General features: G+C 41.7%; 1 protein-coding gene across 1 annotated transcript in view; it reads left to right on the forward strand.

Annotated features, from left to right (window-relative positions):
* Nucleotides 1-21,212, forward strand: part of hs6st1a (heparan sulfate 6-O-sulfotransferase 1a) — a 308,548-nt gene extending 287,336 nt beyond the window's left edge. Inside the window, exon 2 of the mRNA XM_060929584.1 lies at nucleotides 17,487-21,212. Coding sequence (XP_060785567.1) covers nucleotides 17,487-18,198 — 712 coding nt within the window. The 3' untranslated portion in view covers nucleotides 18,199-21,212. The remainder of the gene's footprint in view (nucleotides 1-17,486) is intronic.
* The last annotated feature ends 4,767 nt before the right edge of the window (nucleotides 21,213-25,979 follow it).

The raw sequence follows: 25,979 nt of genomic DNA on the forward strand, positions 1-25,979 counted from the left end.
CACAACATTTCGATTGGATTAAGGTCAGGACTTTGACTTGGCCATTCCAAAACATTAACTTTATTCTTTTTTTTAACCATTCTTTGGTAGAACGACTTGTGTGCTTAGGGTCGTTGTCTTGCTGCATGACCCACCTTCTCTTGAGAGTCAGTTCATGGACAGATATCCTGACATTTTCCTTTAGAATTCGCTGGTATAATTCAGAATTCATTGTTCCATCAATGATGGCAAGTCGTCCTGGCCTAGATGCAGCAAAACAGGCCCAAACCATGATACTACCACCACCATGTTTCACAGATGGGATAAGGTTCTTATGCTGGAATGCAGTGTTTTCCTTTCTCCAAACATAACGCTTCTCATTTAAACCAAAAAGTTCTATTTGGGTCTCATCCATCCACAAAACATTTTTCCAATAGCCTTCTGGCTTGTCCACATGATCTTTAGCAAACTGCAGACGAGCAGCAATGTTCTTTTTAGAGAGCAGTGGCTTTCTCCTTGCATCCCTGCCATGCACACCATTGTTGTTCAGTGTTCTCCTGATGGTGGACTCATGAACATTAACATTAGCCAATGTGAGAGAGGCCTTCAGTTGCTTAGAAGTTACCCTGGGGTCCTTTGTGACTTCGCCGACTATTACACACCTTGCTCTTGGAGTGATCTTTGTTGGTCGACCACCCCTGGGGAGGGTAACAATGGTCTTGAATTGCCTCCATTTGTACACAATCTGTCTGACTGTGGCTTGGTGGAGTCCAAACTATTTGGAGATGGTTTTATAACCTTTTCCAGCCTGATGAGCATCAACAATGCTTTATTCTGAGGTCCTCAGAAATCTCCTTTGTTCATGCTATGATACACTTTAGTTCATATTTATGTTTTAGGTCATATTTATGCAGAAATATAGAAAATTCTAAATGGTTCACAAACTTTCAAGCACCACTGTAATTTATTTATTTATTTATTTTTACAAGGTTTCTTTGCTGATATGGCTGCATTTTGCTCTTAAATATGTACCAAGGTTGAGTTTTTAGCATAGAACTAGAAAAAGCACTCGGAGAGCGCAGACCTCTGCCAAGAATCCTTTAAAAAAATCCAGGATCCAGAAGGTGATCCAGATCACCGCCAAAATTTAATGGATTGTTTCTTGTGCCCAGTCACACCTCTGGAAAAAATTTCAGAGCAATCCGTTCATAACTTTTTCCATAATGTTGCTAACAGACAAACCAACAAACAAACCAACGCTACCGAAAACATAACCTCCTTGGCGGAGGTAATTATCAAAGACACAGAATGTGGATAACTAGCTTGCATGTGAACAGCATGAGGATCACTCTAAGGGCATTAATTCATTTGCTTTTTGTTAATGATTTACTTTCAGTCAATAAATCTGGACACATTCAGGTTGCTTTTTCAGTGACCTTGTCATCACAACCAAAAGAATGAGAGAACTTACTTTTCTTCTTCCCACAATTTTCAGGAATGTTAAATAAAGCAATGTCCTGTTGAACATGTGGCTTGTGGAATATCTGAAATATTTATTCGGAGTGAATTTATATAACAGGATTGAGTGAACAGTGTGGGATATTAAAATGTACTTTTTTCAGGTTCATGGACTCACACGTTAATGCAAAAATAATGTAATTTTTAGTGCTTACTGTATATTTACAGACGTGGACAGATTTGTTGGTATCCTTACAGCTCGTTGAAACAGTGCTTTATTCCTCCTGAAATGTAATAAATTGAAAGCAATTTTCTCATGTATACTTGCATGCCTTTGATTTGTCAGAATAAAGCAAAAAAAGAGTGTGAAAAGAAATGATTTATTGTTTATTTTACAAATATATTCTAAAATAGCCTGGACAGATTTGTTGGTATCCCTAGAAAATATTACAAATATTTGGATTATTGTGATATTTCAAATGAATTGTTTAACCTTAAATTGTATCACAGGTGTCTGCAGTCTTGTAATCAGTCATTCAGTCTATTTAAATGGAGAAAAGTTATCATTGTGCCGTTTGGTATCGTTGTGTGCACCGCATTGAACATGGACCGGAGAAAGCAAAGAAGAGAGTTGTTTGAGGAGATCAGAAAGAGCACGTTGAAGGCAAAGACTATAAAACCATCACCAAGCACCTTGATGTTCCTGTGACTACAGTTGCAAATATTATTAAGAAGTTTAAGCTCCATGGGACTGTAGCCAACCTTCCTGGATGTGACGGCAAGAGGAAACTTGACCACATATTGAACAGAAGGATAGTGCCAATGGTAGAAAAAAGAGCCAAGGACATCTTCCAAAGAGATAAAAGTTGAACTCCAAGGCCAAGGAACATCAATGTCTGATTGAACCACCCATCATTTTTTGAGTGACAGCGGACTCAATGGAAGGACACTGTTGTTGAAAGAAAAACTTAAAGCCAGAATGGAATTTGACAAGCCACAATGCTTCTGGCAGCATGTCCTTTGGGCAGATGAGACAAAATTCTTTGCAAGTCACATCAGCTCTGTGTCCACAGAAGAAAATATGAAGCATCCAAAGAAAAGAACACTGTACCTATTGTGGAACATGGAGGAGGCTTGGTCATGATTTGGGGCTGCTTTGCTGCATCTTGCATGGGCTGCCTTGAATCTGTGCAGGTCAGAATGAAAACTCAAGACTATCAAGGCATTCTGGAGCGAAACATACTACCCAGTATTAGAAAGCTCTCTCTCAGTCGCAGGTCATGGGTCCTGCAGCAGGATAAAGACCCAAAACACACAGCTAAAAGCACCCAAGAATGGCGAAGAACAAAACATCGGACTATTCTGAAGTGGCCTTCTCTGAGCCTTGATCTGAATCCTATCCACCATCTCTGGAAAGAGCTGAAACATGTAGTGTGGAGAAGGCACCCTTCAAACCTGAGACAGCTAGAGCAGTTTGCTCAGGAAGAGTGGGCCAAACTACTTGTTGGCAGATGCAGAAGTCTCATTGAGGGCCACAGAGATCGCTTGTTAGCAGTGATTGCTGCGAAAGGTTGTGCAACAAAATATTAAGTTTTTAAGTACCATCATTTTTGTCCATGCCATTTTCATTTGTTTCGTTATGTTAAATATTCATTTGAATCAAACATCAAACACAAAGTCTGATTTGTGTTAAACATGGAATCAACAATGATGGATGCCATTAACTTTTGTCAGTTTCAAGTTATTTCAGAGATGGTTGTGGGTTCTTTTTTGGGGGGAAAGGGTACCAACAACAATGTCCACATCTGTAAAAGTTATAGTAGGACAGGATGAGCAAAATGATGTTTACTAAATGAAAATAAAGGAGAAAAAAATTGGTTAATTGCAAGATTATAATTTTTAAAAATTATGTCCAAGAAGATTGCAAGCTGTAATTATGGTAAATTTTTTATTTTCATAGTTGTTGATCTGTTGAAACATCAGTTCCCAGCTAATGAAATCAGATTTCCTGGGGTTTTTTTCTCTCCCCATCCATCTTGTGGAAGGATGCCCCCTAACCTTGCCCGAAGGGTGTTTATATGTATGTGAGTGGGGGGGAAAAAGCAGATCAAAGCAGTGAGAGGAAGAGGCCGCTCGCTACTCTATTCGCCCCTGAAGGATTCTTTTGTTTGACTGACGCCGACCATTAACAGGAGCAGGACGCACTCATCCCTGAGCTAATTCTAATGCGCCCCTCCATTTCCTAATGCAGTGCAAGCCATGCACTTCTTCAGACTGTCTCTCGCTTAATGTAATTACAGACATGCCCACATGCTCAGGCTGTTTATCCCAATAAGAGCCTCTGAAGGTATTTCTGTTTGGACGTGCAGAATCATCTTTGGGCCAAGAGCCAGACAGTATGAGTTAGTAAAGGATATCGTGCTGAAAATTGTGATGAACTGAAATGAACTCACCGGTTGCTCCCGGGTCTATGGATTTCCTCTTATCATTTTTCAGTCCAGTTAAGGTTCTTTTATTTGTCATTTCAACCATATACAGTTGGTACAGTACACAGTTAAAACAAAATGTTTCTCCAGGACCATGGTGCTACATTAAACATCACAGGACTACAATCTAAGCATCACAGTCTACACTACCGTTCAAAAGTTTGGGGTCACCAAGACAATTTTGTGTTTTCCATGAAAAGTCACACTTTTATTTACCACCATAAGTTGTAAAATGAATAGAAAATATAGTCAAGACATTTTTCTGGCCATTTTGAGCATTTAATCGACCCCACAAATGTGATGCTCCAGAAACTCAGGCCCTGTCCACATGGCAACGGATTCAGGTGAATCCGATACAATTGTTTATCGTTTAGGCCTGGCGTCCACACGGCACCGGCGTTTTGGGTGCCCCAAAACGCAATCTTTTGAGAACGGGTTCCAGAGTGGAAAGATCTGGCAACGTTGCCGTTGCGAAGTCGTCTGGATGAGTAGAACGGATTTGTTTACGATGACGTCACAACCACATGACTGTCAGTGCTTCACGCCGGGTAGAAGTGTAACGAACTCGATGCGAATTGTCAACAAATCCTATAACTTGGTTCATGAAACGCGCTTACAAAATATTTTCACTGTGAATATTTATTGTGTAATGGTGCAAAGTGAGTGAGAGAGAGAGAAAATAGCCCTTAGGGCAGAGTCAATCCCGCCAGCAAAAATAGGGAAAAAAAGGAGCGATCTCACCTCTTCAGATGTTGGTTTAAGTCCTACAATACATTCCTCAAAAAGGGCGTAGAACAACAAATTAATCCATCAACGTGTAGCATTCAATTTATTCCGGACCATTAAAGACGCCGCCTTCCGCGTAGAATCATACGTCATCCTCGATGCCATATTGGATAGGTCAAAGCGGAGAATAAAGATTAGCTGCGTTTAACTGTGCCCCTAGAGGTGTGGCATTTGTATTGCATCGTTTTCAGCAAGCGTTGCGTTGCCATATGGACCTGATATTTTACTGATCGTTGCCCATTTGGACGCGATATTTTTTTAAATAACATCTCGTTGCCATTGTTGTGTGGATGTAGCCTCAATCTGCTCAAAGGAAGGTCAGTTTTATAGCTTCTCTAAAGAGCTAAACTGTTTTCAGCTGTGCTAACATGATTGTACAAGGGTTTTCTAATCATCCATTAGCCTTCTGAGGCAATGAGCAAACACATTGTACCATTAGAACACTGGAGTGATAGTTGCTGGAAATGGGCCTCTATACACCTATGGAGATATTGCACCAAAAACCAGACATTTGCAGCTAGAATAGTTATTTACCACATTAGCAATGTATAGAGTGTATTTCTGATTAGTTTAAAGTGATCTTCATTGAAAAGAACAGTGCTTTTCTTTCAAAAATAAGGAAATTTCAAAGTGACCCCAAACTTTTGAATGGTAGTGTACATCACACATAAAGTGCAAGAGTGCAACGAATGCAACACTGCAGACAATAAACGACACAACACAAAGTGCAGAGTTGAGTGTGCATATTGAGGTCGTATATGAAAAGGGAATAAATAAATGTAAACCTTGTGTATGTGTGAAAGACATTGTAAACATTGTCCACTGTGCAAAGACTGCAGTGTGAGCGGTGTGTTCAACAGTCCGAGTGTTATCAGTCCAGTCCCCTCAGAGTTGAGATGGTTGATAGCATGAGGGAAGAAACTGTTATAGAGCCTGGCTGTGAAGGCCCGAATGCTTCAGTACCTTTTTCCAGACGGCAGGAGGGTGAGGAGATTGTGTGGGGGTATGTGGGGTCGGCCACAATGCTAGTAGCTTTCTGGATTCAGCATGTGGTGTAAATGTCCATGATGGAGGGAAGAGAGACTCCGATGATCTTCTCAGCTGTCCTCACTATCTGCTGTAGGGTCTTGCGGTCCAAAACGGTGCAATTTCCAAACCAGACCATGATGCAGCTACTCAGAATGCTCTCAGTAGTCCCTCTGTAGAATATAGTGAAGATGAGTGATGGGAGACGGGTTTTCCTCAGCCTACATAGGAAGTAGAGACGCTGCTGGGCTTTCTTGGCTATGGAGCTGGTGTTGAGGGACCAGGTGAGGTTCTCTGCCAGATGAACACCAAGGAATTTGGTGCTCTTGACGTTCTCCACGAGTGAGCCGTCGATGTACAGTGGAGAGTGGTCACTCCATGTTCTTCTGAAGTCAGCAACCATCTCTTTTGTTTTGTCCACGCTCAGACAGGTTGTTGACTCTGCACCAGTCCGATAGCCGTTGTATGTCCTCTCTGTATGCTGACTCATCGTTCTTACTGATGAGACCCACCACAGTCATGTCAGTTCATTTCAACTTTATAATTTGTAGCACCATAAGTCAGGGATAATGTACAGTGATCCAGTCAAGGGGTTTATTTCGTGATAACAACCACTTTGCTGTACTTTTTCCCTCTTATTATACAACGGTTTAATAAAGAAATCAATAATTTAACACAAAACATTGATTTAAAAATAATTTTATTGACTTCTACTTAAAAAGATTGTAGTCCATTAGTCTACGCTTGGAACACTCCATAGCCTTTTTAAAAGATTAGCCTACTTGGGATCTTCTTATATTTTCTTTTTGATTAACCAGTCTTCAAATACTGCCATCGCCCAAACCAATTCGGTCTTCTTCAGTTTTGTCCATTTCTCTGTCTTAGCGCTTCTCCTGCACCGTTCTCTTTTTTCTGATGGCAGCACCTCTTCAGAAAGAAAGCGCTGCAGCGGCTCTTTAGTCCTTTAGCTCTCTCACTTCCTCATCTGTCCACTGATCAGCTTCCAAAGCTTCACCTTTGATGCGAATATACCGTAGCACATCAAAAATTAATGCAATCTGTGCATGTAGCGTTTAATGTGTCGAGAGTTTTCCTTTAATGCCAGTAAAAATGAACATGCAGAAACGGCTGGGAAATATTTTTTTATTCCCCACAATGCACTCATACTGTACATAACGGACATAAATAACAAGCTAAGTACCTAAATACGCTTTATCGGTTGCAAAGTAGAGTGTGTATGACCATGACCCAGTGTGTTCGCGTGTATTAAATAGTGAAGTGTGTGTGTGTGTGTGTGTGTGTGTGGACAAGACACATGCCTGCACCAGAAATTTTTTTTAAACCTCGTTCTTTTTTTTCCATACAGCACCCAGAAAAATGATTCTCATTCCTTCATCCATCCGTTTCTTCCTCCCACCTTCATGCACTTAGCCACACCCACACACTGCACATTATACACTCATTATAGGTCATGTGGACTTCTCTTCACAGCACTGTGTGTTCCTGTAGTGCCTAATTGCAGCTCAGGGATGTGTGTATGGATTCTCTAAGTATGTAGCGCCACCACATGGTCAATACAGGAAGTTTGTTTTTAATCAGACTGTGTGTGTGTGTGTGTGTGTGTGTGTGTGTGTGTGTGTGTCTAATAACGTAGGATGAAAATTCACCAAAAAAGAAATCTCATTACAAAAAGGACATTTTTGAGAGAACGAGAACGGGTGTAGTGACTGAGAGAACGTTCTCAATCATCTGTACTGTCATTAGCAGATTAACGATCAGCAAGCTGTCTGTGCTCGGGGTGCTGGTGTATATCAGAGCTGCTCTCATCATATGGGTTTTGATAAGAGTCATCAGTCAAAGTTGTGTGTGTGTGTGTGTGTGTGTGTGTGAGAGAGAGAGAGAGAGAGAGAGAGAGACATTAACCAGCCTCTCCTTGTCGCCATTGGGTCAGGCTCAGAGAACATTAACTGTAGCATGCTTTATCTGCCTACATCCATCATGTTCTGCAAATCTTTGATCACAGCATTTTGTATATCTGAGTGTGTGTGTGTGTGTGTGTGTGTATACATGGGGACCAAAAGTCCCCCACAGGAAGAGGAAAACATGACAGTTCTAACCTTGTGGGGACATTTGGTCTGGTCCTCATAATGAAAACTGTAGCTTTTTATTTAAAAACCAAAAAGAGCCCAAATGTTTAAAGTGCAGTCATGAATTCTGATCCAGTGCACTTTTCGTCAAACTCAGTGAATAACTCTTCACGTTCCATTTGCTGTCCGTTCTGTGTGCTCGCTGAAAAAAAAAATCCAGTATCCACACACAGCCGTGGCTTTTTAAACGGGAAACGAATGGCTCAACCCGAGCCATACAACACTATTCCAGCCAATCACCAACAGTGGGCGGGGTGTCAGTGGTCATGCACAGGACAGAGGAAGGGGAGGAGGAGATCAGGGAAAGGGGGCAATGGAAGCAAGAGGGACATGAATTCGCCATTCGCCAGTAAACCTCGAAGAAGAAGAAAGAAAAGAGGGCTGTTGACCAGGAGAGGGCGCATTGTAAGCGGTGGATGTGTGAGGAAGCAAAAAAAAACCTCTGTTTCAATAGTCCTATGTCCTCTCTTAACCACTTTTCCTTGACCACTGTTGTAGTCGAGTCACTAAACCTCGAGTCCAAGTCCTGTCTCAAGTCCCCAGTGTTCAAGTCCAAGTCATTAGAGAAAATTTTGAGTCAAGTCCGCAAGCAAGACTCCAGCCGCACCATTTGACGGTGGCTGTTGCTGCCTTTATGTGAAAGTGTCTCTGCTACTGTATTGGACTAACGTCCCTGCTCAACTACCCCATTTTAGGTCATAGGCTACAGATAAAAAGCTTGTTCATCGCTCAGCAAGCCCCGCCCACTATCAACAGGGCAAATAACATGAGAGAGGGTTAACACGAGCTAGTTCATTGGTCAGCAAGCAAGCCCCACTATCAACAAAGCAATTAACATAGCGTGTCACTTCCTTCTCTGGGTGGAGTCTTGCCAAATGATGATTGAAGTTCGACATTGTCCCCGTCGTCTCCTCGATAGTTCTTCTACATATGGAACACATAGCAGTGCATTTTTTCCCACTGCACAAGAAGTCTGTAGAAGCAAAGCAGACAATCCTAGGGGCGTTCTCTCCAGGCATTTTAGCACCATTAACGTTAGTTTGTTCCTGAACATGATGTATGAACAGGTGAATGTGCATTCTCTTGTACAAAACAATTTTTCTATACTTTTTCATGGTAGATAATGCAAATAGCCCTCTGTATTTAATCTTTCGTTTGTCTAATTTTTATTTCAGTTTTATTTGTTATCTGTATGACATTTTCTTGCTACTGTAACATGTGAATTTCCCCGATGTGGGATGAATAAAGTGAATCTAATTTAATCTAATCTAAAATTAGAATAAAAATTAATGTAGATATAAATATCTTATGGAAAATTATTATGGCATGTTACAAAAAATAAAGAAAAAGTCCTCGGAGTCCTCGTCTCCAATTTACGAGTCTGAATGCAGTTAATGCATGAGTCCAAGTCCAAGTCAGCAGGGCTCAAGTCCAAGTCAAGTCACGAGCCCTTAAAACTGGGGCACGAGTCGGACTTGAGACTTGAGTACTACAAGCCTGTCCATGCCCTCACTGGACATCAAGGAAAGATGTGAAGGAAAATTCATAAAGATGCAGGAAAAGGCAACTCCTCTGCTAAAGAAGCATCAACACACCTTTCTTTAGCATTTAGAGAATTCGAACAGCTCATATCATGGCTGCCACTTAGATACTTCCAGGTCATTTCACTCAGTTAGGAACCTTCCGAAGCAAAGAAGATGATTAGAACACAGCCATACTGTAGCCGGTCAGCTCTCCCGTCTATCCTACTGTCCAATGGTTGACTACTCAGCAGGAGGTGATTCAGTTAGATGGGATCACCTCATTACATGCCGACAGGAAAGCATCTCACTGTGTTCAGGCTTGTGATGGTTGCTTGTGTGTTTGCATCAACACGGAATGGTGCAAGAACTTTTTTACTTTTGCTCTGCTTTAGTAAATATTGTACTGTCTAGCTAGTTATTTGGATTGATGTATAATTTGAAATTCTATGCTTGGTAACATTACCTTCCTTGTTAGCTTTGCGTCAAGCCTACAGTCCTGTCCTCGGTCACTGTCATTTTGTAAAAACAATCTAAGTATCCATGAAAGATGCTTCAGCTAGGAGAAAGATGTTTCTCTTTCGGACAGTGGTTAGGTCGTTGCCTTGACAATGCGCATCCATGAATTTGGGGAGGGCAGTGCTTCTGAAGGAGCCCTGAAGGGAGGGGTGCATTTGTTTGTTGGAGTTCAAATATCAGCAGTCTTTTTCCAAGTTGCCCCGGTGCAACTGCCTATCTAAGCACAATTTGTGCTAGAACAATTTGACACCGGTGGGCGCAACTTGCTCCACTTCACGAGGTGGCGCAACTTGTTCAGGAACATCTTGTTCCCACTTACTGTTGAAACACAATTGGAGGCCAGTAGGAGGGCTTACGCATGCGTGGTAGCATTCATCCAGGTCATTTATCATCCGGCCAATACTGCTTCAATGAAAATATTTAATGGTCAGTCCTTCTCGAGTACTTTTCCTTGTCAAACTTCTTCATCTTTAAACGATGGAGGCAAGCAATTCCCAAACCAATCTCAGTGATAACTGGACTAAAGAAATTCTTACCCTCATCCAGTCAGGCTTGTAGTACTTGAGTCCAGGACTCATATTCAAGTCCAACTTGTGCCCTAATTTTAAAGAGTCGTGACTTGACTTGGACTTGAGCACTGATGACTCGGACTCGTGCACTGACTGCGTTCGGACTTGTAAATTGGAGATGAGGACTCTGATTTTTTTCTTTATTTTTTGCAACATGCCATAATAATTTGGCATAAGATATTTATATCTGCATTAATTTTTATACTACTTTTGTGCAAGAGAATGCACATTCACCTGTTTATACATCATGTTCAGGAACAAACTAACGTTAATGGCACTAAAATGTCTGCTGAGAGAACACCTCTAGGATTGTCCGCTTTGCTTATACAGACTTTTCGTGCAGTGGGGAAAAAATGCACTGCTATGTGTTCCATATGTAGAAGAACTATTGAGGAGATGATGGGGACAACCTCGAACTTCAATCGTCATTTGGCAAGACTCCACCCAGAGAAGGAAGTGACACGCTATGTTCATTGCTCTGTTGATAGTGGGGCTTGCTTGCTGACCGATGAACTAGCGAGTGTTAACCCTCTCTCATGTTATTTGCCCTGTTGATAGTGGGTGGGGCTTGCTGAGCGATGAACAAGCTTTTTATCTGTAGCCTATTAACTAAAATGGGGCAGTCAAGCAGTAACATAGCAGGCAGCAACAGCCACCGTCAAATGGTGCAGTTGGAGTCTTGTTTTTGGACTGGACTCGGACTTGACTCGAAATTTTCTTTAATCACTCGGACTTGAACAGTGGTGACTCGAGACTGGACTCGGACTAAGAGTTAAGTGACTTGACTACAACACTGCATCCAGTTGTGAGGAGATGCAGATACCCAGTTATATATCTGTGACGAATCTCAGTCATCCAGGTACATAGTAATCTGTGGTTGATTGAAGAGAGCAACTGGACTTGCTTGAAGATTCTTGAAAACGTTTCGCCTCTCATCCTAAAGGCATCCTCAGTTCTGTCTCTGTACAATGATGGTCGTTCCAGGTTGTTCATTTTTGTCAACCTGGAACGACCATCATTGTACAGAGACAGAACTGAGGATGCCTTTAGGATGAGAGGCGAAACGTTTTCAAGAATCTTCAAGCAAGTCCAGTTGCTCTCTTCAACCAACCACAGATCAGATACCCAGTTGGATTTGGAGAAATTGGGCCGCAATGAGTCAATTAACCACCGAATCACCAAACGTTTAAACAGAATCAAGCAATGAGAGGACAATAAAGCAAGTTAAAAACAAGCTCCTGATCACTGATTTGTGCATGCGCACTAGTGTTTACCTGTTTAACCTTCGGTTTGCCACCATTAGAGAATGAGCGTGTAAACATGAAGCATAGTGGGCGCAACTTGTTCCCACTGCCTGTGTAAAAGCAGCTTAAACATATACATACCTTGTTTTTGATTGTTTCCATATTTCAAAAAGTTTTAGTCGTATCAAATAGTAACAAGTCAAATATTTATCAATCCAAATATGAAAAAATATCCAATGAACAGAGTGACTTAGAAGTTGGTTCCAAGTTGGTTATTTGCCAGACTATTCTCTGGTTTAATGTGTTTACTCTGGAACCTTTTTCTGTTTCCATGAAAGATATGATAAAAAAAAATTAAAGATAAGTTTGGGTTGTATGTTGCATCCTCATTTAGTCACTTTTTTTAGCGATTATTTTTTTTCCACCACTCCCTATTCATCTCATCTCATTATCTCTAGCCGCTTTATCCTTCTACAGGGTCGCAGGCAAGCTGGAGCCTATCCCAGCTGACTACGGGCGAAAGGCGGGGTACACCCTGGACAAGTCGCCAGGTCATCACAGGGCTGACACATAGACACAGACAACCATTCACACTCACATTCACACCTACGGTCAATTTAGAGTCACCAGTTAACCTAACCTGCATGTCTTTGGACTGTGGGGGAAACCGGAGCACCCGGAGGAAACCCACACAGACACGGGGAGAACATGCAAACTCCACACAGAAAGGCCCTCGCCGGCCCCGGGGCTCGAACCCAGGACCTTCTTGCTGTGAGGCGACAGCGCTAACCACTACACCACTGTGCCGCCCCCCACTCCCTATTATATTCTTATATTATTTATTATTATTAGGACTATTATTAGAACTTTACTAATATTTCTACTGTATGTCATTCATGATGGTGGACATACAGTATGTAAACATTCAACAATTAACAAATCAAACCAAAATTTTTAATCTACTCTTCTTGCTTCTTCCAGGTCATTCAAGATCATTCATGAATTTTAGCTCCAAAATGAATCTGAAGTAATGAGAGATGAAAGCTTTTTGTCATATTTCTTGTTTAAAAAACAAGACCTGTTTTGAATCTCACCTGCATACCGTACTTTTTATTTTTTATTTTTTTGATAAATCTTGAAATGAAAAATGACTGATGACTGCCATGTACACGGACCCCTGTCCCATCTGATTTTGTTAATGCACCAGAGTCAGGAATATATAAACATAGAGGAATAGAGACTCAAGGCAGGAATCTGTGGGTGTGTATAAAACAGAGAAAGAGATTACTGCGCAAGGTGTTTGTATTGCCTGTATTTCCCTCTGTGGACCTACGTGTCTATCTTTGGATCACTGCAGTTTGTCTGTGTGTGTCCTGGGAGCTGGAGGCAGGCTGGCTGCTGTTAGTTTGTCTGTTCATCTCGTACACCCTGAAGCCCACCTCTAATAAAGCGCTAGCTCACCCGAGGCTCTGTGTTATTGCGGTTATTGTTGCAGGATGACATGGCCAGGGACGGTGCAAAGCGGAGGCCTATCACTCACAACATGAAAAGCAGAAAATTGCAATTCTCAAGACTGTTGTCCATTTCTGATAGGCGAGATAAACCGTATGTCACATTTAATTGAAAGGAACAAACCGAAGCTATTTCCAATTCGGATTTCTCAAGAGAGTGAAACTCAAGAGAGGACGACTTTCTCCATGAAAGAAATCAGATTTGCCGACTCTAATGTTGTTTAATGTGGAAGTCCTTGTAAATTACACACACTGCCACATTAATAGAAACTTGTTCTTGATTCTAAGATCCCTGTTCTTGGCTGCAGGAGTGGAACCCAATGTGGTCTTCTGCTGTTGCATGCCGAGATGCTTTTCTGCTTACCACGAGTGTAAAGAGTGACTATGATTTACTATATCCTTCCTGGCAAAAAAGCTCGAACCAATCTGGCCATTTTCCTCCGACCTCTCTTATCAACAAGGCATTTGTTTTTTTCCACCCACAGAACTGTCGCTCACTCAACTCAATGTTTTTTGTTTTCCGCACCATTCTGTGTAAACTCTAGAGACTGTTGTGTGTGAAAACCCCAGGAGATCAGCAGTTTCTGAAATACTCAAACCAGTCCATGTGGCTCAAACCAGCACCCATGTCACGGTGAAAGAAAGTCACACTTTGAGATTACAATTTTTCCCTTTCTGATGTTTGAAGTGAATATTAACCCTCTGGGGTCGAGAGCTTCGCCGGCGAAGCTTGGCAGGTTTAGAATGAGTAGGTCACGTATTCAGATAAATATCTTCGAGCTTATCATTATACAAGCATGATAAACATATCCAGAAACTTTATACTTTACGCTTTCCTGCACTGTAAAAAAAGAATAGTTGAGAATACTTGAAATTTCAAGGCAACAGTCTGCATTAAGAATTTTATGTTTTGCCAATGATGTGCCCATGATAATCCAAACTATGATAAAACTGTTATCTTTATTAAGAATTCTTAATTAAGTCAATTTTCAATTCCTCATTCTGCCAACATAGATTTCTCTTTTTGCTGAACAGTGGCATTCACAGTAGTACAAAAAGGCAATTGAGGTTATCAGACTTTTTTCACCTTTATTTGGATAGGACAGTGTAGAGACAGGAAATGAGCGGGATGGCGAGGGATCGGGAAATGACCTCGGGTCGGAATCGAACCCGGGTCCCCAGATTTATGGTATGGCGCCTTATCCACCTGAGCCACGACACCATACCCACGATGTGGGTTTTAAAAACTTTATTTCAATATTGAAGTTTTGTAATTGCGTAGAACAATGAAAAAAGGCATGTATAGTTTAATGATAAATTGTGATGAAATTAGATGAAACATAAAACTTGTCACCTTCCTCACTCATACCAGAGTCATAGTGCTGAGCATGCACTTACACATTCATTAAAAAAACTATTTACATGGTAACAGCAGGATAATCACTTTCGGTTTCAATTGGTTTCTCTTTCATGGTGGGAACGCCCACCATAAACAGGATAAAATCTGTAAGATATAGTTCAGGCTATTTGGAGGTAAATCTTGTTTTCCAGATGGCACTCAGATTTTATGCGTTTCAGATGATTCAGGACAGCGATGCAATTCATCATTCATTTCATGATTCAGGACAGCGATTCAGTTCAGTCTTGAGAACTGTGACACTGATGATGAATGGTGCCTTTTTTTTTAACTTCGACTCGATCCAACCAAAGATCAACTCGAGGAAATGTGTAAATATTTATTCTATTTATTCTGAGCAGATCGGTTGATATGCGTGCGCTGTTGTGCATACACAGGAAAAATGACCAAGCAGTTTTTCCAGAGTTAAAAGTATTTTCCTCAAAAATAGTTAATTTTGCTCTACTTTGAGTTTAGAGAGTAAAATTTGGAGTTGAAGTGGGAGCACAATTACAGAGTAATTGTGTAACAGAGTAACAGAGTTAGTTGTGGCTCTGAACTGAGTAAAATAGTCCATCCATCCATCCATCCATCCATTATTTGTAGCCGCTTATCCTGTTCTGTAGGGTCGCAGGCAAGCTGGAGTCTATCCCAGTTGACTATGGGCAAGAGGCGGGGTACAGAGTTAATTTCAAGACACACTGAAAAGAGTCAAATACCAGATAAATGAAGCTGTTGTAAAAAGCAGTTTTGGAACTGTGTTGGAACGTGTGAAAAAACGTTACCTTACTCATTGTGACATGACCTGATGGGACTAAGAGATGGCAGTGGGAGGAGTTTTCACTCTTCTCATTGAATGGAATGGAATTTTTTAGTCTTCTCGTTGAATACCCCTCCCACTGCCAACCCTTTATCCCAAAACAATAGGACATAAATTTTTTGATGGCCAGTTAATTGTCCAAATCAATGGAGCATGTTTAAGTTTTTGTGCTTGATACAGTCCTAAGACTGCACAGAATCACCACAAGTAATCAAAATGGTTCGACACAATGGGTAAGGTCATGTTTTTTTCACATGTTCCAACACAGTTCTAAAACTGCTTTTTACAACATCTTCATTTCATCTCATCTCATTATCTCTAGCCGCTTTATCCTTCTACAGGGTCGCAGGCAAGCTGGAGCCTATCCCAGCTGACTACGGGCGAAAGGCGGGGTACACCCTGGACAAGTCGCCAGGTCATCACAGGGCTGACACATAGACACAGACAACCATTCACACTCACATTCACACCTACGGTCAATTTAGAGTCACCAGTTAACCTAACCTGCATGTCTTTGGACTGTGGGGGAAACCGGAGCACCCGGAGGAAACCCACGTGGACACGGGGAGAACATGCAAACTCCACACAGAAAGGCCCTCGCCGGCCCCGGGGCTCGAACCCAGGACCTTCTTGCTGTGAGGCGACAGCGCTAACCACTACACCACCGTGCCGCCCACATCTTCATTTATCTGGTATATTTTTTAAAAATACAATCATGACATACATACTACAGAGATATTATTGTAGCTGAACTTGTGCTGAATACAAAAAAAGTCATATGACTTTGAAAATACTATTTAGATTTGTTGAAATTGACAACAAAATCAGAGCATACTAAAATCATTAGAGTGCCAGAAAATACCCTCACGCCCCAGAGGGCTAAAGAAACCCATGCACAAATGAACACTTGTAGCATTACTAGGATCACATTATTAATTGGCAGTACAGTTACATCTGAAATAATTTGGAGAAAAAAGTTTCCTTTCAGCACTGTGCTGGCTTTCTTACACACCACATTGCCAGCTGGAGCTGTTTCTGTGGTTAATTTAATAATGTGAGATTGCAGAAGAACATAGGCTATGTGGCACTTGTTGGTGTGTGTTTATTTCACTTGTGTGGTGAATAATAGGCTGAAAATGGCACAAGGAAGGAACTTGCTTCTCGCTGGCTTTATCTCTCTAGCGCTCTTATCCACACACAGTTTTTTTTGTGATGGATCAGGATGACTGTGTAAGCTACTGATTGCTACTGACCTTTTGTTCGAGGGGAAAAAATAAAGGGAAAAAAGTCATAGGTTTTACTGATAGTCCTTCATACCTTGATGGATGCATGGAATCTTTTTGGTTCGGTTTCTCAATCCTGTATTTAAGTCTTCCTCATTGTACAACATCTGGAATTGTGACAGCTGAGGTCTGGATTATATTTGCTTTTAACTACATGTTCACAAAATGGCTATCGCATGTCATGTATCCTTCAGTTGCACAGAAATTGCATTTCCATGGCATAATACCAGTTTAAATTGTGTGGGTGCTGTAATAACACCAAATCCCCCAAAAAAGCTGGGATAGTTGGTTGAAATTGAGATTAAAACTGAAAAACAATGATTATTTACAAATCTTTTACCTGTATTGCATGTAAAACAATACAACAGCCCATTATTTGATGTTTTACCTCATGGATTTTATTGTTTTTTTTTTCAAAATACACATTTCAAAAAGAAAAAGTTGGAATGGTAAAGCATCAGGTAAATTCTTTACTGCTGCAGCACTTGAGGCTTAAAACGAAAAGGTCGCAGTCATAGTTGTAGAGCTGGATGTCTAGCTCATTAAGCTCCTCAATGTGCTGGTACTAATGTTGTTAGCAAAAAAAAACAAAAAAACGTAGATAGTAGCTATCAGTTTAATTGTGAGTGCACAAATGAATGACTTTTCTATTGCTGTTTGACTATTGCTCAGTACTCTGTAGTATTTCATTCAAGAAGGAAAATGAATCAAGTCTTGACTGACCCTTTCTTTCATCCTGCAGGAAGTTCTACTACATCACCCTACTGAGGGACCCCGTGTCACGCTACCTCAGTGAGTGGCGACATGTCCAGCGGGGTGCCACCTGGAAGACGTCATTGCACATGTGTGATGGACGCACACCAACCCCAGAGGAACTTCCACCCTGCTACGAAGGCACAGACTGGTCAGGCTGTACCTTGCAGCAGTTTATGGAGTGCCCCTACAACCTGGCCAACAACCGGCAAGTGCGCATGCTGGCTGACCTCAGCCTGGTGGGCTGCTACAACATGTCTTTCATCCCCGAGAAGAAGCGTGCTCAGATCCTGCTGGATTCGGCCAAGAAAAACCTGCGTGACATGGCCTTCTTTGGTTTGACCGAGTTTCAACGCAAAACGCAGTACCTATTTGAGCGCACCTTCCACCTCAAGTTCATCCGACCATTTGTGCAGTACAACAGCACACGTGCAGCCGGCGTTGACCTGGACAACGACACCATACAGCGCATTGAGGAGCTTAATGAGCTGGACGTCCAGCTCTACGACTATGCGCGCGACCTTTTCCAGCAGCGTTATATGTATAAGAGGCAATTGGAAAGGCATGAGCAGAAGCTGAAGAAACTTCGACGCTCATCTGGCTCTGTATCTTCTCCCATGTCCCGGGATGAGGCAGGTGACTCGGAATCCTCGCGATTGTCCACGGAAGACTACATGAACCATATTATTAATCGCTGGTAGCAGAACTGATGGAAAAAGAGGTGTGGAGAAATGAGAAGGGTGATGCCTACCTCTGTGACCGGAATTCTCAGCCCCCTAGATTGTGAGCTACTGAACCTTACCTGGAAGACTCGCATCCAGTGAGATCTTTCTGCCTCAGTCATGCGTAAAATGATGTGAGGCAAAAGACTTGAATGACACAAGGCACTAAGCCCACTTCAGCCTAAAAAGATTTGAGTTCTATGGGATGAATAACTCCTACATGATAAACACTTGGAATTCTGCGCAAGGAAGACCTTCAGAGAATGATCAAGGGAACATTGTATCGTTATTTGCCTAAATGTCTGCTGCCATTTCAGCCATGGTTTCGAAACAACGATGTTCCATATCATAGTTTGGATGTTTTCTTTGTTTTTCAGGGTCCTTTGAAATGATTTTGTTCCCACCTCCTATAAGAGGTGTTTTTAAAGCACTGAGACCAACTATGCTGCCTAAAGTCTATTGTATGCAAATTTTTAAGCTTTGTTTAGTCATCGTTGAAAAAAGAAAAATTGAGAAAAAATTGTTTAATTTTACTTTGTCATTATGTACATTTTTATGACCAGATATGTGTGGACCATAGCCATTATTTGAACCTATCGCAGACTGTATGGAGTTAAGTTAGCTAAAGGTGAAGCTAAATCTGCACACCCAGGTTGTCAAATATTGTATATCATTTTATATCAACCAAGAAAAAACTAGATTTACCCAGCACAGCCCCAAGTGTAACCCCGTGTTCACACTGGCCACGGCATCCCATGACAAAGAAGCTGAAAGTGATGCATTTTCAATGACACATAGCTATTAGCATGGCAAGATTCGAAGCAACCATTTGTGACTTGGATTAGGCTGGGCAGGGCAAGCAATGCAGAAAAAGTTATGTAAGCAGGATATGAAACATTTTGGCGACTGCCAATGGGAGCAAGAGATGGGGGTACAAATAGTTGTCAGTATTTGTGAGGAGAAAGCTCGATGACTTGTTCAAAAAATAAGTCAAGTGTGCACTGCATGGATACCATTTATCACAAACATTATCAATTCAATTTTATTTGTGTCGCACTTTTGATGATAAACATTGTCCTGAAGCAGCTTTACAGAAATCCAGATGCAGCTCTAGATCCCTAGATAGAGCAAACCATAGGTGACCGTGGCAAGGTAAATCTCCCCGAGACCACATGAGGAAGACATGTTCTTCTTCTTCTTACACCATACAGGTATTGATGAGTTAAGACAAACAGTACTACGTGTTTTGAAAGGATCTTGAAAGTCCTGGGATGAGCACAGATCAGTCTTTACTATTACAGCAGCAGTCTTTGAATAATAAAAAACAATAGTGTTCAGCTGAGACGTCCTTGAGATTCTTTTCTTATGTCTTTGAATGGGTGGTTTTGCATACGTCCTGTAACTACCTATGTAGTTTGTAGTGTTATAACGCACATTATCCAGGCAAACCATAGCAAATGTCAGTAACTCAGGATGTGAACGCTTACAAGCAAATAACGTACAACTTAAGCAACAAAGACAGTGTGAATGCAGGGTTAAAGGATACTTTAAAGGTGACATATTATACCCCTTTTCCACACGTTCACACAGTCCCGTGAGGTCTTAACGAAATGTCTGTGACACGCTCTGGTCAAAATACCTCAAGGATAAAACACCACAGCTCCCTTCTCACCCTGTCTATACAGTCCTGTTCAAAACGGCCGATTTGACCGCCTGTTCCTTTAAATGATAATGAGCTACTGCTTATTCTACCACCTATTCTCCTGGCCAGTCAGGTCATACTTTCCTTGTGAGTATTCATTTGCAAAGGCCTTGAGTGGAGATATTCTAATGAGGGGACGGGATCATTCTAATGAGCTCCACTTGTGACATAGAAAGAGGAGGCAAATCTGAACGGCTTGCTGAAGCACATGTTTTCCGAAATAGGCAGAAGAAAAGAAACCAAGTGTCTTATTTCAGAGTTTGCAGCTTGGTAGGCTCCAGATACCCAAATGTATGTACACAAGCAGTGAAAAAGTGAGTTTTTCATAATATGAAAATGCTTTCCCTTTTAATGCTTAATACCTAAATGGAAGACATCTTGATTTAAAAGGGAATTTATGCTGTATTTGATTTTTAACATGTGATGGGTTCTGTGTGGCGGGATGGAAAGGGAACGGAATGTCAATGCCTCGTATTACAGACTGTGTCAGGGGAAAAAAAAACAGCTTCAGATCGCAGTGAAAAAGCAGACACAGCTTTTCTAAATGCCATCAATGCTCCGAGTTCCCCTTGACTACTCATTTTTGTATGGGTAAGAGGATGGATGTGTCTGTTATTTATACATTCTATATAGTGTGAATGTGCACACCATGGATTTTCTTTTTGTGCGGGTCTTGCCATGGTCTGCAGGGACTGAAGCTGAAGTCAGTATCACAAGCCTCTGCTAACTGCTTTCATTCTATCAATAACTGCACCTGATATCTATACCCGACCAAGCCTGAGGAATGAAGCCGTGACATTTGGAAACGTGAGTTGGCCCACTGGAAATCTAGCCATCTTTGAGCTAGTAGAAGAAGCAAATACAGTATATGTCTTGTCATTCAGTCGGACTATGAAAACCAAGAAACTACTATTTTGGTGAGTGCAAATGCATATTTAACCAAATGCGAAATACTTTATCCTCCAAAAGAAGCTTGGCGTGAAGTGTCCTCAAGGTTCCCTTTTTCTCAAAAGTCATTCTGTTGATTAATGATGTGTCCTTTCCTTTCAAAGTCTGGTAACCCATAGTGGGCAACATGACATTTGCAGACCATATACTTTAATATTTTAATGTCCAAAATGTCGGCTAATTACAAACCTTGTTAAAAAGCTCCACTGTCTCCACTTTATGATAGCCCTGAACGTTATCTTTCAATTTGTTTGTCCATCACATTCCAGTTTTTGGTTCTTAGCATTGCACAAATGTATCACTAAAAGCCACAAATAAAAGAAATTTCATTTTTATATATGAATGAGTTGGTTGTTGTCTGTTTCCTACAAAATTCACCATACACACACGGTAGAAATAACTCTTGGGAACCATAGGTGCTAAAGAAGGCAACTGGACTTGCTTGAAATTCTTGAAGATGTTTCACCTTTCATCCGAAAGGCTTCTTCAGTTCTGTCTGACTAGTGGGGAGTTCCAGGTATTTATCCTCTAATCAGCCACCTACAATGCAGTCCTTGGCACACTTCCCAGAAAACTGAATACACATCCACACCAAGACTCAGCTGACTTCAATGGCTCACATGATGGCAGAGAGAGCCAACGACCCACAGATCACCCTAACGACTCTCTAGGCTGCTAAGGTGGTGTTTACATTAGACCGTATCAGCGGATCATCAGATTAACGTTTTTAAAATGATTTGCGTGCACACAGCAACGCCAATACACAATTCGCGTGCACACAGCAACGGCAATACACGGATACGCTAATCACATGACTAATTAGACGGCACGTCACATGATCCCAGTGCATATCGGGCATGCGCAAGTCACTCACCACTTGCAAGTGGAAGGATGACAAGCGAACACCTTCTCCAGCAGATAAACACACCTGGCTGTGATGTTCATGTTCTCACTGAGTTTAAGCGCCTGAAGGAGGTAAATAAGTTGAAATGTGTAAATAAACCTCAGTGCGGCTCAGCGCTTCCTCCTGCGCTCCAAATCACTCCGCCCTGAACAGCGAGTGCCCTCTGGAGGGTGCGCACTCCGGCCCTGCGCAGCTCACAGAGCGCGCGAGTGAAGCGCACGAGCAGTGATTCGGGACTGAGCCGCTGTGTGTGTGATCCCAACGCCAGCGAATCAGGAAGGTGGATGTCACAGTGACATTGTCCAATGACGACATCAGCTAGAGCTCAGCACAGTGTTTCCTCGTTCCTCAATGTTTACACAGCACCAGATCAGATACGAACTGGGTTGAATACGTGGGCCCTGGTGGATTCAAGTTGTTCCGCCTGTGGAGTCGTTTCCCGGCGTTTTAATGTGAACGGACAGTGCATCCGCGATGAAAACGAGACGGATACAGTCTAATGTAAACACCACCTAACACCGTTCACACTTGGCCCCCAGTGACCTACACCTACAGGATGACTCAATGACCCATGTGGCCTCAACGACTCTCCTTAGGGTTGCTTTTGATCCACTAGAGGATAAATACCTGGAACTCCCCACTAGTCGGACAGAACTGAAGAAATCTTTTGGATGAGAGGTGAAACGTCTTCAAGAAAGAATTTCAACCAAGTCCAGTTGCCTTCTTTAGCACCTATGGTTTACTATGACCTAGATGACTGAAAACCTTCACAGACAACTCTTGTGAACAGGTGTATTTATATATTGAGAGCACGACACTAATTATTAAGTAATATCACCCGAGTGCTGTAGCTAGTCACAGCCGTGCTGATATTCAGTACAACTGCAAATGTGAAACTGCTTTTATACAACAGTTGTATAAACAAGAAATTAATATTGATTAAATGATATTTTGGACTCAATATGGCTGTTTATTTTTGCTCCGCAAACAGACATGGATCCTGACGAAGCCACACTCAGCAAATGACTAGCTAACTCAGACTGATTTCTACATTAACATTGAAGGTGCTTCTGGTAAAATTGGCATCCGTTCTTCCTTTTCATCGTCATCTGATGAGCTTTTATGTTTTAAGTCAAAAGTTATATTCTTGAAAAATAGTAACCGGTTAGGACTAGGAAGTGGATTTTTACATGACAAGTGGTGATGTTATGATGAAATATCAACACTCTTGGAACGCTTCATGACCAATCAAATTAGTTAACCAGAATTAACTGTTGTATAATAATTGTTCTCAAGATATTCCATAAAAATAGACTCCATTCAACAAATTACAGTATGTAAATACTGCCAGTTGCACAAGAACTAAATTAGGGGTTTCACATCAATGAGGGTGAATAATTAAGCAATCAGAACTTTCATGTTTTTTATTTGTACAACTGTAAATAATTTTATCAACTCTACTGACCCCCCCAAATTACTGGGTTTCAGTCACATGACTTTTCTTAGCGGTTTTACCGGAAGTGAAATAGCTGGTGGTCTAAATGGCTGCCATAGTGCAAACAACTAACAATAACTTATCAGAGTATGCTTGTAATCTAGAAGCCACTGCTCACTTTAGATATATTCAGAAGATTGTTATGTGCAATGGAATAGACCCCTACAGTCTGGGAAAGAAGGATTTGTCATACGATCTTGAAAACTACCCTTCAGTCAAGTTTCCCAACATCTCGAACAATCTGGTGTTGCAGACATGCTTCTACACTGCAAAACAGATGAAAGCGTGGAAGAGTATGGAGGCTTACAACTGTTTTGTATGTGGCTGGGTCAAGTCAAGTCAAGTTTATTTGTATAGTGCATTTAACAATAAACATTGTCGCAAAGCAGCTTTACAGAATTTGAACGACTTACAACATGAGCTAATTTTATCCCCAATCTATCCCCAATGAGCAAGCCTGTGGCGACGGTGGCAAGGAAAAACTCCCTCAGATGACATGAGGAAGAAACCTCGAGAGGAACCAGACTCAAAAGGGAACCCATCCTCATTTGGGCAACAACAGTCAACATGACTAACATTAACAGTTTTAACATGAAGTCAGTTTCGTTGATGTTATAAACACTTCACTGATGGAAACTTGAGTGCAAAACTGTTCATGACAACTGCAGTCCTAAAGTTAGCAAGTCAACTGTAGTCCTCAGCCATAAAAGCATTACTGTAAGTGTCCAGAGCGTCTTCCAAGTGTGACTTTCAACTGTCCATATGGGGCTGTCCTCCACAGGAGCAATGCGATGAGACTCCAACCAGACACAGGACACCAGGATGGATCAGGCAGGTCCGAGGAGCAGAAGTCAGCATCTCGATCCCAGGACCAACATGGAACTCAGAGGGACAGATTGGGGGGGGGGGGAGAGAACACAGGTTGTTAGGTATGCCCAATGTCACCTGAATAAGTAGGAACAGTATACATATTGCACTGAGTACAAGCAGGGACTCCGGCAAAACTAACTATGACAGCATAACTAAAAGGGGAGAGCCAGAAGGTAACACAGGCATGAGGGAGCCCCGGGACATAAAGCCGCCATCCACTACACCGTCAACAAACTCGAGTGAGCAAGCGAGTGGGGGACAGCATCCATACATTCCAGTTTACCAAAACACTCTGTCTGAGGATCCTCCAGATCTACTCCTTTACCTCATAAACACCATTAACAAAAAGCTTGACTAAACAGATATGTTTTCAGCCTAGACTTAAACGCTGAGACTGTGCCTGATTCCCGAACATTACTTGGAAGGCTGTTCCATAACAGTGGGGCTTTGTAAGAAAAGGCTCTGCCCCTTGATCTAGCCTTCACTATACGAGGTACCAACAGATAGCCTGCACCTTTTGATCTAAGTAGGCGTGGCGGGTCACAGAGGACCAGAAGTTCACTCAGGTACTGTGGTGCGAGACCATTCAGTGCTTTAAAGGTCAATAGTAGTATATTATAATCAATACGAAATTTGATTGGGAGCCAATGCAGTGTGGATAAGACAGGGGTGATGTGGTCATATTTTCTAGTTCTAGTAAGGACTCTTGCTGCTGTATTTTGAACTAACTGGAGCTTGTTTATGCACTTATTGGAACATCCAGACAGTAACGCATTACAATAATCCAACCTGGAGGTAACAAAGTCATGAACTAGTTTTTCCGCGTCATGTAGTGACATTAAATTTCTTATCTTAGCAATATTTCTGAGATGAAAGAAAGCTATCCGGGTAATTTTATCAATGTGAGTTTCAAATGAAAGACTGGGGTCAATAATCACTCCGAGGTCTTTTACTGCTGCATGTGAACCCTGAAGAAACTTTTATCAGTTTTATGGTTTGATCGATTCAAACAACCTAAAAAAACGCAAGCGTAAGGCATTTTTCATGCGAGCAATGCACCTTCTTCGTACAAACACTGTCAACTGAGCTTTGGTAGACCACCAGCTAACGTTTTGAAGAACTAACGAGGCAGATGTGACATCACGTGAAACCCAGCAATTATTCGTGAAGTGCAGAATTACATTCATTTAATTCATCTTTAGTAAGAGCTTTATCCTTGTGTCAGGGTCATGGTGCATCCGGAGCCTATCCCAGGAACACTGAATGCAGGGTGGGAATACACCTTAGACAGGACACCATAATAAGGAATAAAATCAATCATGGTACTGGAATTTTTTTGTTTTGTTGTTGTTGTTTGGATTTGTTAACCCCGTTTTCTACCAAATTTGTTCTTTGCCAATTCTCACCCACCAGCCAACTTCCATATCATACAACAGCTAGCAACCAGGGAGGGTGAAGTCCAACACAAGGTTCCTCCAAGCCACATGACCATCCAAGAAAGTAGTGTTGTAGTCAAGACCACCTAGACTGAGACCAAGTCATGACCAAGACCAAAGTGTATCAAGACCAAGACTTTGAGATCAAGTCAAGATCAAGCCCAAGACCAAGGCAGGGTGAGACTGCATCAAGACCAGGACCAGACCAGTGTGTGTGAAGGATGGCAGGGGAGGGGTGACAGCCATTAACAGGAAGAAAATTTTCAAATTAGCAATGAGTCATGTTATTATTATTGGTTGCAAAATCCCAAGACCCTTATGTTGGAGACTGAAACAAGAGCGAGTAAAAATGTGGTCAAATCCAAGACTTCAAAAAGTGGTCTTGAGACTGGTCTCAAGTACTAT

The sequence above is a fragment of the Neoarius graeffei genome, chromosome 1, assembly GCF_027579695.1.
Source record: "Neoarius graeffei isolate fNeoGra1 chromosome 1, fNeoGra1.pri, whole genome shotgun sequence".
In the NCBI taxonomy this organism is placed as follows: domain Eukaryota; kingdom Metazoa; phylum Chordata; class Actinopteri; order Siluriformes; family Ariidae; genus Neoarius; species Neoarius graeffei.